General features: G+C 41.6%; 1 protein-coding gene across 2 annotated transcripts in view; it reads left to right on the top strand.

The window, feature by feature from the left end:
• The window catches only part of fsip1 (fibrous sheath interacting protein 1), a 50,016-nt gene extending 42,992 nt beyond the window's left edge, over positions 1 to 7,024 (top strand). For both annotated transcript variants that reach the window (XM_021584769.2, XM_021584768.2), the window contains exon 11: positions 5,205 to 7,024. In XM_021584769.2, the coding sequence (XP_021440444.2) occupies positions 5,205 to 5,447 (243 nt within the window). In that variant the 3' untranslated portion in view covers positions 5,448 to 7,024. The remainder of the gene's footprint in view (positions 1 to 5,204) is intronic.
• Positions 7,025 to 16,013: the final 8,989 nt, after the last annotated feature.

The following is a 16,013-nucleotide window of genomic DNA, read 5'->3' as shown; positions in this document are numbered from 1 at the left end:
ATACAAGGAGAAGACTGATCAGAGATGCAGCCAAGAGGCCCATGATCACTCTGGATGAACTGCAGAGATCTACAGCTGAGGTGGGAGACTCTGTCCATAGGACAACAATCAGTCGTATATTGCACAAATCTGGCCTTTATGGAAGAGTGGCAAGAAGAAAGCCATTTCTTAAAGATATCCATAAAAAGTGTCGTTTAAAGTTTGCCACAAGCCACCTGGGAGACACACCAAACATGTGGAAGAAGGTGCTCTGGTCAGATGAAACCAAAATTGAACTTTTTGGCAACAATGCAAAACGTTATGTTTGGCGTAAAAGCAACACAGCTCATCACCCTGAACACACCATCCCCACTGTCAAACATGGTGGTGGCAGCATCATGGTTTGGGCCTGCTTTTCTTCAGCAGGGACAGGGAAGATGGTTAAAATTGATGGGAAGATGGATGGAGCCAAATACAGGACCATTCTGGAAGAAAACCTGATGGAGTCTGCAAAAGACGTGAGACTGAGACGGAGATTTGTCTTCCAACAAGACAATGATCCAAAACATAAAGCAACATCTACAATGGAATGGTTCAAAAATAAACATATCCAGGTGTTAGAATGGCCAAGTCAAAGTCCAGACCTGAATCTAATCGAGAATCTGTGGAAAGAACTGAAAACTGCTGTTCACAAATGCTCTCCATCCAACCTCACTGAGCTCGAGCTGTTTTGCAAGGAGGAATGGGAAAAAATTTCAGTCTCTCTCTTTCAGTTTTTGATTTGTTAAAAAAGTTTGAAATATCCAATAAATGTCGTTCCACTTCATGATTGTGTCCCATTTGTTGTTGATTCTTCACAAAAAAATACAGTTTTATATCTTTATGTTTGAAGCCTGAAATGTGGCAAAAGGTCGCAAAGTTCAAGGGGGCCGAATACTTTCGCAAGGCACTGTACATAATATTGTGCCATAAATGTTTCCCAGCTCACTCCCCAGAGCGTTCAAACGGATTGTCTCACAAAGACATGCATTCTCCAGGCTGTCTTTTTCCCAATGGAACCAGCGTTTGATCGCTTTGCTCTGCATTACAGGCCTGACGGCCTCATTCCCCACTCAATGATAACCCTGTGAGAGAGTGCAGTCCCAAAACACAGCACCTCATTGAAACAAGTCACTTTTCATTTCTTTTGGATAGGGTTCCTCACTTTCCTGTCAACGCAGCACTTTCTCTGTTTGCTGGAATGTGGTCTCTGGCATTCCAGAAGCCCCGGCTGCAGCACAGGCCTTAACGAGTGGGTGCTGTGGAGAGCAGACTGGGCAGAGACAGACTGGGTAGAGACACACTGGGCAGAGACAGACTGGGTACAGACTTGGCAAAGAGACTGGGCAGTGACGGACAGGGGAACATACATCAGTCACCCAGCAACACCCCCGGCCCGTACGGCAGAGGGGCATCTAGGGTCAGCCACTCCGTCAGATCAGAGCACTTTGTTATAGCCATTAAGGTTTCTCTCTCTCCATAGGAGAAGCTCACATGTGCTTCCCATGTCCAACGCACATGGTATTGGTAAGCCTAGAGCTAGAGGTACTCATTACTGCAGGCTGACCATGGAGTGTTTTATTGCCTCATCCATGAGCACTCAAATGCTGACATACCTGTAATTGACCGATGGTGTTTTAATGACAGTGGTTTCAAGTTGAAGTAATGGCTCATTTACAGGACAGCACATGTATTTCTAGTCACTGTCGTTCCCTCATGGCCCTTATCTTTTAGTGTGTGAGTCAAACACACCAGTCAAAAAATTATATTGTATACAGGTTGAGAGAAAGGTTAAGTGTGTAATGTTTTACTTAGTGGTTAGTGTTATCACCATTCTGTACACACCATTAAGAGGCCCTAAGCCAGAGCCAAGGACATGCCCCATGCGTCCTCTTCCCTCAGTGCAGGGGTTTCCTTAGGGCCCCTTGGCCATGCTAGGGTTGAAGGTCAAGTCCACAGGCCAGCGGCAGAGCAGCATGGGGTGCTTAATGCATGGGGTAGAGCAGGAATGTGTCCGAGGAGTGTACACCTCTGGCCGTTGTCAGCAGGGAAAGGATGATATGCTGTGTGGGTAATTGCAGGGGTCGTAAATGAGTAACACCGCCCACCCTGTAATGGCCTAAAGCAGTAGTATTCAAAGTTGGGGTCGTGGGGGAATTGCAGTGGTGTTGCAAAATAAAAAATGAAGAGTACAGATTATTTTATGGGACAAAATACAAACGTTTTGAGAAAGATCATTTGAATCATATTTTGTTGAGTAAATGTATTTATTGGTTCTCTTAATTTTTATTTGAGAGATTCAAATGTAAGGAATTTAAGGTTATTTGTTGGTGTGAAAATATTAATGGGGAAAAAACAAATGGGGTCTCGGCTGAAGAAGTTTGAATACCACTGGCCTAAAGGGTGTCATTTAAGCAATAAGGCCTGAGGAGGTGTGGTACATGGCCAATATACCACAGCTAAGGGCTGTTCTTATGCACGACGCAACGCGGAGTTAGCTATTTACCACAAACCCCTGAGGTGCCTTATTGCTATAATAAACTGGTTACCAACGTAATTGGATCAGTAAATAGTATTTTTTTGTCATACCCGTGATATACTTAAGCATTAAGGCATGAGGAGGTATGGTATATGGCAAATATACCACATCGAAGGGCTGTTCTTAAGCACAACACAACACGGAGTGCCTGGATACGGTATATTGGCTATATACCACAAACCCCTGAGGTTCCTTATTGCTATTATCAACTGGTTACCAACGTAATTAAAAATACATGGCTGTCAGCCAATCAGCATTCAGGACTCGAAACACCCAGTTTATAAAGTCTGATATACCACGGCTTTTAGCCAATGAGCATTCAGGGCTCTAACCACCTGGCTTATAATACTTTTTAGAGGACTTTCAACATACACAAGCTGAGGGAGAGACATCTAGCAAGCAACTGGGTCATGAGGGGCTGGTGAGTTTCAAAGGCTGGAAAGAGAAGGGACATTGATGAGCGATTAGGCCGTGTTCCCATTATGAGATATCAAGGAGAGTTTAAGGAACGGGGTAGCGAAAGAGAATTCTACTTTTCAATTCCCATTACATTCTTGCCTTACCTATCGTTGTGGCTTGAAATGTGTAATTTTTGGTCCGCACCTCAAATTGAACATAAATATCCCAGTAGCGAATTGCTAGTAAGAACAAACATTTGAACAATGACAACTTTTCTTCCAAAACATATTACATATTGAATAATGCAGCCAAACCATATCACACTATTGAATAATGCGAACAATTCACAAGCTATACAGTTGCAGTCGGAAGTTTACTTACACCTTAGCCAAATACATTTAAACTCAGTTTTTCACAATTCCTGACATTTAATCCTAGTAAAAATTCCCTGTCTTAGGTCAGTTAGGATCACCACTTTATTTTAAGAATGTGAAATGTCAAAATATTAGTAGAGAGAATGATTTATTTCAGCTTTTATTTATTTCATCACATTCCCAGTGGGTCAGAAGTTTACATACATACACTCAATTAGTATTTGGTAGCATTGCCTTTCAATTGTTTGACTTGGGTCAAACGTTTCGAGTAGCCTTCTACAAGCTTCCCACAATAAGTTGGGTGAATTTTGGCCCATCCCTCCTGAAAGAGCTGTTGTAACTGAGTCAGGTTTGTAGGACTCCTTGCTCGTACAAGCTTTTTCAGTTCTTCCCACACATTTTCTATGGGATTGAGGTCAGGACTTTGTGATGGCCACTCCAATACCTTGACTTTGTTGTCCTTAAGCCATTTTGCCACGACTTTGGAAGTATGCTTGGGGTCATTGTCCATTTGGAAGACCCATTTGTGACCAAGCTTTAATTTCCTGACTGGTGTCTTGAGATGTTGCTTCAATATATCCACATAATTTTCCTCCCTCATGATGCCATCTATTTTGTGAAGTGCACAGACAGAATGCGTCTCTTTCCTGAGTGGTATGACGATGTTTATACTTGTGTACTATTGTTTGTACAGATGAACATGGTACCTTCAGGTGTTTGGAAATTGCTGGATGAACCAGACATGTGGAGGTCTACAATTTTTTTTCTGAGGTCTTGGCTGATTTCTTTTGATTTTCCCATGATGTCAAGCAAAGAGGCACTGAGTTTGAAGTTAGGCATTGAAATACATCCACAGGTACACCTCCAATTGAGGTGTACCAATTAGCCTATCAGAAGCTTCTAATGCCATGACATAATTTTCTGGAATTTTCCAAGCTGTTTAAAGGCACAGTCAACTTAGTGTATGTAAACTTCTGACCTACTGGAATTGTGATACAGTGAATTAAAAGTGAAATAATGTCTGTAAACAATTGTTGGAAAAATTACTTGTGTCATGCACAAAGTAGATGTCCAAAACTATAGTTTGTTAACAAGAAATATGAGTGGTTGAAAAGCGAGTTTTAATGACTCCAACCTAAGTGTAAACTTCCGACTTCAACTGTACATGCATATGATACGTCTAACACAATACATACATTCGACCTGGTGAAAATCAGTTTTTGGGACCTTACTTGCTTACCACTTTTTCCATGTGCTTTCTTCCTTCACAGAAAATTATGACCTCTTCCTAAATATTTGGTCAAATTATGCATTTTTAAAGAAATACCTCAACTTACCCCTTTTGCTCAACTTACCCCACTTTGAAAATGAATCCTCATTGTTAAGTTAAGAAAAAGAGCCTTGATAATACAGAAGTTACCAGACAGTTGACATTTGATTTCTGTCATTTGTGTAATCCATTTCTGTGCATTGGCTATCTCCTTAAACTCCCTGCATTTCCAAAAGGCTCTGCGAAGACCCTTACTTATCTGTAGAAAAACAACCTCTTGTCCAACTAGAAGTGTTTTAGGCAACTGGAAATTTGTTTAGTTGGATTGTCCAACTATTTTGTGGGACACAGTCCCACCAAGCACAGGGACGTCTGTGGCAGGTTCATTTATCATCATGAAATACCACTGCTATCAATGGTAGAGCATTTTCATCGGAGCTTATCGGAACCAAGTCATCGGCCTACTGAACAATGACTTCAGTAGGAATACTGCTGGGAAGTGATCTTAGACATCTTCAGTGTTTCTTGTTCAGTATAGCATTTTGTCTCTCTGTCTTTGTCACTGTCTCTATCTCTCTCTCTCTCTTGCCCTCTCTTTTTCTAGTTTGACAAACCAATACTACTGGAGGAGCAGCTGATGACTCTGTTGGATGAGTATGAGATATCACAGAGCTGGGGACATGGTCTGGGGAAAAGGGACGCATCACCCAGGGACAACTCTGATGCAGAGAGCCTGCCGGACAGCACCCCCCGTCTCTCTGACTATATCCTGTCAGAGTTGCTTAGAGATGCATACACCACCAGCTTTAGCCAGTTGGACAAAGCCACCACTATGTGTTCACCATAGAGTATTAACACATATGTTGGGTGTGACAAATGTAGAAATGTGTATATTTACTGTGCATTCAGAAAGTATTCAGACCCCTTGACTTTTTCCACATTTTATTACATTACAGCCTTATACTAAAATGGATGAAATGCATGTTTTGCCTCATCAATCTACATACAATACCCCATAATGACAAAGCATAAACAGGTTTATTTTTTATTTTTTTGTAAATGTATGTACAGTGGACTCCCAAATTACTGGCAATGCACAAACAATACTTAAAAAAGCATAAACAATATAATTATAGAGATAAACTCAAAATACCAACATGAGAAATACTGTACATTATTAATGTTTCAATGGAACCAACCAAAATCTTTAAATTATTTAATACAAAATAAATTTAACCAAAATCAAGGTTTCATAATTATTCCCACTCCTCATTTAGTACTTAGTGCAACCACCTCTGGCAAGTATAACCGCATGGAGTCTTTTCCCGTAATGTTTGACAAGGTTAAGGAGCACATTGGGTCATTATCTTGTTGGAAAGTCCACCTACGGCCAAGTCCCAGCCTTCTGGCAGAGGCAACCAGATTGTCAGCCAAAATTGCCTGATACTTGGTAGAATTCATTATGCCATCAATCTTAACCAGTGTCCCTGGACCTCTGGAATTAAAACAGCCCCAAAACATCACTGACCCCCCTCCATATTTCATATTTCACCGTGAGTATGAGGTGCCTCTCCTTGTATGCATCTCTGTTTCGACGCCAAACATGCAGATGCTGTATCTGACCAAAACGTTCAATTTTGGTCTCATCTGACCAGAGCACCTTCTTCCAGTCCTAATTTAACTGACGTTTGGCAAACTCCAAGCGCTTGCGTCTGTGTCTTGGAGTCAGAAAGGGCTTTCTTCTGGCAACCCTTCCAAAGAGCCTGTGGTTGTGGAGGAGGCGTCTGATGGTGCTTTTTGAAACCTGGTGACCCCAAGACGCCACCAAGGCCTGCAATTCTTTAACAGTGATTCTTGGGGATTTTGTTGCTTATCTCACGATCCTCCTCCCTATCCTGGGGGGCAAAATGCATTTGTGTCCTCTACCCGTGAGGTTTTCAACTGTTCCATATCTTTTGAATTTTCTAATAATTGCCCTGACAGTGCTCAGTGGTATATTCAATCGTTTGTGGATCTTCTTGTAGCCATTACCAGATTTATGAAGGTCTATGACCATCTGTCTCTTTTGAACTGCTAGTTCTTTTGTTTTCTTCATGATGTTGGATGACAGTGGGATATTGCATGGGATATTGCTCACTTTTATACCCTAGTGAAACAGGAAGTGACTTAATGGCTCAATATAGTTCCTTAAGACTTAGATAAACTTAAATAAGTGGAATTTAATTTGTGGTTTAATTTTGGTAGATGTAATTTACACTAATCTTTAAGGGTGCCATTAATTGTGAAACCTTGATTTGGAGGACATTGATTTTTAATTAAATCAATAAATTATTTTGCTTGGTTCCATTGAAACATTAATAAAGTACAGTTTTTCTCACATGTTGGTATTTTGAGTTTATCTCTATAATTATATTGTTTATATTTTTTATAAGCATTGTTTGTGCATTGCCAGTCAGGGGTGCCAGTAATTTTGGAGCCCACTATATATAAAAAATAATAATAAAAAAAACACATTTACATAAGTATGCAGACCCTTTACTCAGTACTTTGTTGAAGCACCTTTGGTAGCAATTACAGCCTTGAGTCTTCTCGGGTATGACGCTACAAGCTTGGCACACCTGTATTTGGGGATTTTATCCTATTCTTCTCTGCAGATCCTCTCAAGCTCTGTCAGATTGGATGGGGAGCGTTGCTTAACAGCTATTTTCAGTTCTCTCCAGAGATGTTCGCTCGGGTTCAAGTCCAGGCTCTGGCTGGGCCACCTAAGGACATTCAGACATTCAGTGTCCCGAAGCCTCTCCTGCGTTGTCTTGGCTGTGTGCTTAGTGTCGTTGTCCTGTTGGAAGGTGAACCTTCGCCCCAGTCTGAGGTCCTGAGTGCTCTGGAGCAGGTTTTCATCGAGGATCTCTCTGTACTCTGGTCCTTTCATCTTTCCCTCGATCCTGACTAGTCTCCCAGTCCCTGCCACTGAAAAACATCCCCACAGCATGATGCTGCCACCACCATGCTTCACCGTAGGTTTCCTCCAGACGTGAATGCTTGGCATTCAGGCCAAAGAGTTCAATCATCAGACCAGAGTGTCTTGTTTCTCATGGTCTGAGAGTCCTTTAGGTGCCTCTTGGCAAACTCCAATCATGGCATGTGCCTTTTACTGAGGCGTGGCTTCCATCTGGCCTCTCTACAATAAAGGCCTGATTGGTGGAGTGCTGCAGAGATGGTTGTCCTTATGGAAAGTTCTTCCATCTCCACAGAGGAACTCTGGAGCTCTGTCAGAGTGACCATCGGGTTCTTGGTCACCTCCCTGACCAAGGCCCTTCTCCCCGATTGCTCAGTTTGACCAGGCGGACAGCTCTAGCAAGAGTCTTGGTGGTTCCAAACGTCTTCCATTTAAGAATGATGGAGGCCACTGTGTTCTTGGACCTTCAATGCAGCAGAACTATTTTGGTACCATTTCCTAGACCTGTGCCTCGACACAATCCTGTCTCGGAGCTCTACCGACAATTCCTTCGACCTCATGGCTTGTTTTTTGCTCTCACCTGCACTGTCAACTGTGGGACTTTATATAGACAGGTGTGTGCCTTTCCAAATCATATCCAATCAATTGAATTTACCACAGGTGGACTCCAACCTGTAGAAACTTCTCAAGGATGATCAAAGTAAACAGGATGCACCTGTGCTCAATTTCGAGTCTCATAGCAAAGGGTCTGAAAATCTACGTAAATAAGATATTTCAGTTTTTTTTTATTATACATTTGCCAAAATTTCTAAAAACATGTTTTCGCTTTGGGATTATGGGCTATTATGTGTAGATTGACGAGGGGAAAAACAACAACATTTTAATTCATTTAAGAATAAGGCTGTAACATAACAAAATGTGGAAAAAGGGAAGGGGTCTGAATACTTTCCTAATACGCTGTATATGGTTATATGGTGCTAACAACCAGGCCTGTGGTCATGTCACCACAAGGGCAGCAAAATGAGTTTCTTCCAGACAGACTCTCCCACACCAACTAACACACAATGACTGTATGAATCACCGAGTCTTGTTAAACTGTGTAGTGTATAATCATAAGAATATAGAGAACCATATTAAACAAGTATTTGGATGTTTGTCAAGGCTTTATACAATGTCTTAAGATTTCCAAAATGGCGTGATACATTATGAAACATTTAAACCTGTAACTCATTTTTGAATTGCTCTATTGTGCCTTTTACAATGATTGCTCCCCTAGGTCTGTATATTCTACTTGAGTATTTCCATTCATTTACACTTTCCTGTAGGTCCAAATCAGGAGTCAGAACAGTAGGAGAGCCCATTGTATTAACCCTGCTAATGTAGATGAGAACAGACCGTTTCTGGTCTCTTTAAACTTAACAACGGATTTATTTGACCGCACAATGTACTACATGCATAACCATTTAGCTGTGAGCAGTGGGAGTGTGGGCCTGTTGGACAGACAGACCCCCATGTACCAAACTGCCCAATGATTTCACTACAACAGTTTCACTCCAATTCACTTAGTCAATCTATATGTGCAGTTGAAGTCGGAAGTTTACATTCACTTAGGTTGGAGTCATTAAAACTCGTTTTTCAACAACTCTACAGATTTCTTGTTAACAAACTATAGTTTTGGCAAGTCGGATAGGACAGCTACTTTGTGCATGACACAAGTAATTTTACCAACAATTGTTTACAAACAGATTATTTCACTTAATCACGATTCCAGTGGGTCAGAAGATTGCATACACTAAATTGACTGTGCCTTTAAACCGCTTAGAATATTCCAGAAAATGATGTCATGGCTTTAGAAGCTTCTGATAGGCTAATTAACATAATTTGAGTAAATTGGAGGTGTACTTGTGGATGTATTTGAAGACCTACCTTCAAACTCAGTGCCTCTTTGATTGACATCATGGGAAAATCTAAAGAAATCAGCTAAGACCTCAGAAAAACAGTTGTAGACCTCCACATGTCTGGTTTATCCTTGGGAGCAATTTCCAAACGCCTGAAGGTACCACCTTCATCTGTACAATCAATAGTACGCAAGTATAAACACCATGGGACCACGCAGCCGTCATTCTGTCTCCTAGAGATTAACGTATTTTGGTGCGAAATGTGCAAATCAATCCCAGAACAACAGCAAAGGACCTTGTGAAGATGCTGGAGGAAACAGGTAAAAAAGTATCCATATCCACAGTGAAACGAGTTCTATATCGAAATAACCTGAAAGGCCGCTCAGCAAGGAAGAATCCACTGCTCCAAAACCGTCAGACTACGGTTTGCAACTGCACAAGGGGACAAATATCGTACTTTTTTGAAAAATGTCCTCTGGTCTGATGAAACAAAAATAGAACTGTTTGGCCATAATGAACATTATGTTTGGAGGAAAAAGGTGGATGTTTCCAAGCCGAAGAACATCATCCCAACCGTGAAGCACATGGGTTGCAGCATCATGCTGTGGGTGTGCTTTGCTGCAGGAGGGACTGGTGCACAAATGGGTCTTCCAAATGGACGATGACCCCAAGCATACTTCAAAAGTTGTGGCAAAATGGCTTAAGGACAACAAAGTCAAGGTTTTGGAGTGGCCATCACAAAGCCCTGACCTCAATCTCATAGAACATTTGTGGGCAGAACTGAAAAAGCGTGTGCGAGCAAGGAGGCCTTTAAACCTGACTCAGTTACACCAGCTCTGTCAGGAGGAATGAGCCAAAATTCACCGGACTTATTGTGGGAAGCTTGTGGAAGGCTACCCAAAACGTTTGACCCAAGTTAAACAATTGAAAGGCCATGCTACCAAATACTAATTGAGTGTATGTAAACCTCTGACCCACTGGGAATGTGATGAAAGCTAAAATAAATCATTCTCTCCACTATTATTCTGACATTTCACATTCTTAAAATAAAGTGGTGATCCTAACTGACCTAAGACAGGGGATTTTTACTAGGATTAAATGTCAGGAATTGTGAAAAACTGAGTTTAAATGTATTTGGCTAAGGGCTATGTAAACTTCTGACTTCAACTGTATCTGACGGGACACAGATGTTGCAATCTATCAAATCATTATTGCAGTTATTGGCAGAATAATACTCTTCAATCAGAGTGATTTGAGGAGCCAATGATGTCCTCTAGGTATGGTCTGCTTACCTTCATTCAATAACAACGAGGTCAACTCTGAGGTAGGGAGCAGTAGCAAGGTGGGGCTGTCTGGATTTGGATTTGGCATGAATTTGCAGTGTTGCCATTGACTGTCAGAGATGTGCCCTGTAAAATGACTGAATCAACATTCTATTTGTAGACAATAGAAAGTACAAGCTCAGTATCTCTTCTACAGAAGCCTTAACAGCAAAGGCTGTAGGTCTGTGGAATTCCTCAGATAGGTGTGACTCTAATCTATTTGAGGTTTCATTCACTGGGCAATTCCAAGAAAAATAGACATAGTGCTATATGGGTTATATTGTGTAATAGCTCTACATTAGTAATGGTATTCTAATGGCGGCACACATTCCCATAACATAATCCTTTAGAAGGCTTTGGTGCTGAAGTCCTATGGCTCCTGAGCAATGTTCACTAAAAATGTTTTTTTTGCAAACTTGAACGTTGTGAACATTCTGTGCAACTTCCACCCTGAATTTACTGTGAACACTGAGGCTGTACCCGCTTTAAGTTTTAGCAGTGGTCAAGTAGGCTACTGTGGCTATCTGATCATAATGTAGGCCTACCAGAGTGGCCTACCATCGAAAACAATGGAGCAAAACACACCCCATAACATTTTAACATAGAAATAGCTGTTAAATCATTCAGCCTACAGTAGCAGCCAATGTGTGGTGTTCAATGACTACATTCCATGAGGCTTAAAAAAAAAGAAAATACATCCAGGGCTTGACATAAACCTGTTTAGGAGGTGACTTAAAATGTTATGTTTGATGCAATAAACCACTTTACAAAATAAATGCATTATTATTCCCATACCATTATTACAGAGAATCAGACCAATTATGCTACGCACTGCCTATTGGCTACTTAGCTTATTCAAGACCGTCTCAAAATACAACACTTCCCCTAAGACATAAAATAGCTCTTTACCTGATTTTCCTTCAAAGATGGACAGAAATACACACGTTTTGTGCTCTTGTTGGAAGCAACCACTGCCCCATTGTTGACCCGAAATGAGCTATAACTTCTTACTACTCGGAAGTCATCTTTATTCTCGCTCAGAAAACTCCCATGGCTTATTTTTCAAATTGTCATGTTTCGTTTCTAAATGTCTGCGCAAGAGTGAAGGTTTCCTGCAAGAGAGTAACGGTTAATGTGATTGGATGTTAATTATTTGAGTAGGCTACCTGTATTTGACATTTGTTTTATTTCGCTGAACACTAGATGGTTGAATTTTATTTTTGGCAGTGAAACGAGGCTACGCAGGCGGAAAAACACCCTCACCCAAATGTATAGCCCCGTTGGAAAATATGAATGTTCTGTTTAAAAAAAAAAGTGAATCACATTTTTATTTGGCGTACCCCTGATGGCATTGCGCGTACCCCTGGGGGCTTGCATACCTCAGTTTGGGAATACTTGGTCTATTGTATCAAAATCTTTGGCCAAGTCAATAAAAATAGCAGCACAATATTGCTAAGAATCAATGGCAATGGTGACATCATTAAAGACCTTTAAGGTTGCAGTGACACATCCATAACCTGAGCGGAAACCAGATTGCATACCAGAGAAAACACTATAGACATCAAGAAAGCCAGTCAGTTGATTATTAACAGCACTTTTTATGAACAGGGCAAAATAGAACTAGGTCTATAACAGTTAGGATCAGCTTGATCATCACCTTTAAATAAAGGATGGACCGTGGCTGCCTTCCAAGCGATAGGAACCTCCCCAGAAAGGAGAGAGGCTTGGCGATGATAGGGCCAGCAACCTTAAAGAAGAAAGGGTCTAAAATATCTGACCCAGATGTTTTTTCGGGGGGTCAAGTTTCATGAGCTCCTTTTGCACTTCATGAGAGGTGCAAAAGCAGAAGCTTTGTCGCGGGGTAGGGGAAAAATAAGGAGAAGCATCGGGATAGTCGCATCAGAAGGAGTGGGAGATGAGGAAATGTGGGACGGGCAAGGAGGCATGGCTGAGTCAAATAGGAATCATGACTTAAGAGCTCAGCTATGTGCTTCTTGTCAGTAGCAACCACATCATCAACATGAAGGGACATGGTTAGCTGTGATGAGGAGGGTTTATTATCCAGGTCTTTTTCCATTTCCAGAACTTATTGTGAGAGAACTGCCCCTTAAAGTAACTAACTTTGGCCTTCCGGATACCCTGAGTGCACGTATTTCTCATTTGCCTGAACGAGAGCCAGTCAGCTTGAGTATGTGTATGCTGAGCCTTTCGCCAAATGCAATTCTTGAGGTGGAGAAACTCTGGTCGAACCAGGGGCTGAACCTGTTTTTAATTCCCATTTTCTTTATGGGTCGTATTTAACAATACCACTGAAAATATTAAAAAAGAAGGTCCAAGCGTCTTCGAAAGAGAGGGTCAAGCTGATTCTATACCAATCTATACCATTAAAGTTTTTTAGCAAGCGTCTATGACAAATCAGGACAGGTCATTTCACTGAGCAGCCATTACGAACACAGGCTGTAAAACAGTGATCACTAAATTCATTACAGAAAAAAAAAGACTGATACCTATCAGGATTATTTGTGAGGATGACATCAAGGACAGTAACCCTTTCTGGGTGCGTGGAGTCATACCTTGTGGGATTGGTAATAATCTTGCTTTAGGACTTGGTCAGGTGGTTTAAGCATGTCCCAATTTAGGTCACCTAGCAGGACAAATTCAGACTAAGTGTAAGGGGCCAGGAGAGAGCTTAAGGTAGGTAGGATACAGGCCGGTGCTGATGGAGGACGATAGCACCCAGCAACAGTCAACAAAGAGCTATTTGAAAGTTTAATGCTTAAAACCAGCAAATCAATTTTTGGGGGGGAACTGAGCACTGAAGGTGATCCTTGGTAAAGATTGCCACTCCTTCACCTTTGGAAGATCTGTCTTGTCAAAAAAGGTTATAACAAGAAAGGTTAACATCAGTATTCAAAACACTCTTCCTTAACCACGTCTCAGTAATGACCAACACATCTGGATTGGAGCTGTGAACACACACTTTCAGTTGACTCATTTTAGGTAATAAGCTTCTAGTGTTAATGTGCAGAAAACCCAGGTTTTTACGAGAGCAGAAATCAGTGAAGCAGATACCAGAGCACAAGCCAGAATTGGGGCTAGCAACTGTAGATGGTCCAGGGTGTACATGCACATTTCCAGATATCATCAACAGTAATACAATCAAGGCACGGCATAATACAGGGAGAACTCTGCAGTGCTGATTTATGACATCTGAATGTGCATCAGATGGCAACAAGATCATATTGTACAGAAATTTCATCAGGTAACATGAATACAAAGCCGGTGAGAGGTGGTTAGAATAGGATGGGAGGCCAAAGTCTGTGTAACCAATAGATCAAATAGTCCCAAGTGTGGGAACTAACAGTCTGTCCCACGGTTGGGTAAAAAAAGTTTGTAGTCAACAAACTATGCAAGAGTCGAGGCAAATAGCAAAATGCGCAAGAAAATAATATATATATATATATAACGACTTGAGGCTAGCCATTGTAAGTTCAGTGTCACTCGCCAAAAAAGTGTGTGTGTGCTGGAAGTGAGCGAAAGCTCGGGATTGAGGGGGGAGTGTGGTGGGGGTACCTGTACCAGACAGGGGGAGACAGGGCAGATGGTGAACAGATCGCCAGGTAGAATCCAAGCAGCAGTGCAGCAGGCAACGGGACTAGGTGTTACACCCACTTGGGAGAAGCTTTTATTTCTGGAGGCAGATTTCTTGTGGAAAATTCCAGTGGATGGTCTCTGAACAACAGGAGGAGGCTTCAAAGACTCCTGCCACTTGTTGGGCCCAAAGGCCTCGACACCTTTCACTTCAAACCTCAGCGCTAATTGAAGTTGTATCTGGTCTGTCCTAGCAAGCCTGGCAGCCTTAACTCAGCATTCAGTCCCCATAAAATAAAATCTATCATTGTAATGTACTTTATTTATTTATTTGTATTTTTTCTTCTTTTCTTTCAAAATAGCATCAGACCAAACACTACTCACTCAGTTCCAGGTTGGATGGTGTCCTCAGGTCTCTGCTGTTTGTTTGCTTGAGCACCCTCCATATTGCTTGGAAGCAGGTAACCTTGGTTACAGTAATCTATCTGGTTAATTTTGGCCAAAATTAGGTTGTAGTTTTTATCTGGAGCGAAGGCCATGCTGTGGAGGGTAGCATCCTGCATATGTCCTTGCTGACTCCAAATCTATCCTTTTGTAAAAAATCAAATTTCAATCAATCAAATGTATTTATAAAGCCCTTCTTACATCAGCTGATGTCACAAAGTGTTGTACAGAAACCCATCCTAAAACCCCAAACAGCAAGCAATGCAGGTGTAGAAGCACAGTGGCTAGGAAAAACTCCCTAGAAAGGCCAGAACCTAGGAAGAAACCTAGAGAGGAAACAGGCTATGAGGGGTGGCCAGTCCTCTTCTGGCTGTGCCGGGTGGAGATTATAACAGAACATGCCCAAGATGTTCAAATGTTCATAGATTACCAGCAGGGTCAAATAATAATAATGAGTGGCTGTCAAGGGTGCAACAGGTCAGCACCTCAGGAGTAAATGTCAGTTGGCTTTTCATATCTGATCATTCAGAGTATTTCTACATGTCAAAAACATGTTGAAAAATGTGAGAGCTCGCATGCAGCTGTGTCTCTCTTTCTCCCTCTCTGCACTCTCTCTCATAATGGGGACCATTCGTGTAAGTAGGCCTATATTTGCATATAGGCCTACTTCAGCTCTGATTGGTAATTGTGCACTGGTCCGTGTAGAGTACTGCTTGTCCATGCAATAAAATCTTAGTCCAATGCGCTGTGCCTACAAGAAAATCTCTTGCACAGTTAGTTTTGCATACTAAATCTTGCATAGTTCGTTTTGTTTCATTCAGTATATTACATTGAAAGTGGATAATATTGCGTTGATTCGATCACAATTCCCACAGTAGAGCGAAACGTTGAAAGTGTTAACTAAAGGGGAAAACTGTCAAGTTGAGTGAAGTTTGATCTCGTTCTTCTCTGCAGGGGCTCATATTTCTTCTGTGTGGTAGTCCTAGGGGAGCTGTGCGCCCATGTGCATCTTAAAGGGAACATTGCTCCTGTGATCGTTGAATGTGGTTAATGTTCTAAAACTGGGCCATAGTTCATCTTAAATGATCGTGCTGTTGACTCTCAAGGATACTCCCTTTCTCAGAGGGCTCCCAGGAATCAAGTAATAGATTCCAGCAGTTGACAGAATATGGCATCTATCCCTGTAATGCTTTGTAATACTG

The sequence above is a fragment of the Oncorhynchus mykiss genome, chromosome 25 (assembly GCF_013265735.2).
Source record: "Oncorhynchus mykiss isolate Arlee chromosome 25, USDA_OmykA_1.1, whole genome shotgun sequence".
Lineage (NCBI taxonomy): Eukaryota > Metazoa > Chordata > Actinopteri > Salmoniformes > Salmonidae > Oncorhynchus > Oncorhynchus mykiss.
The sequence above is the reverse complement of the archived record's forward strand: the minus strand, read 5'-3'. Positions and strand labels throughout refer to the sequence as shown.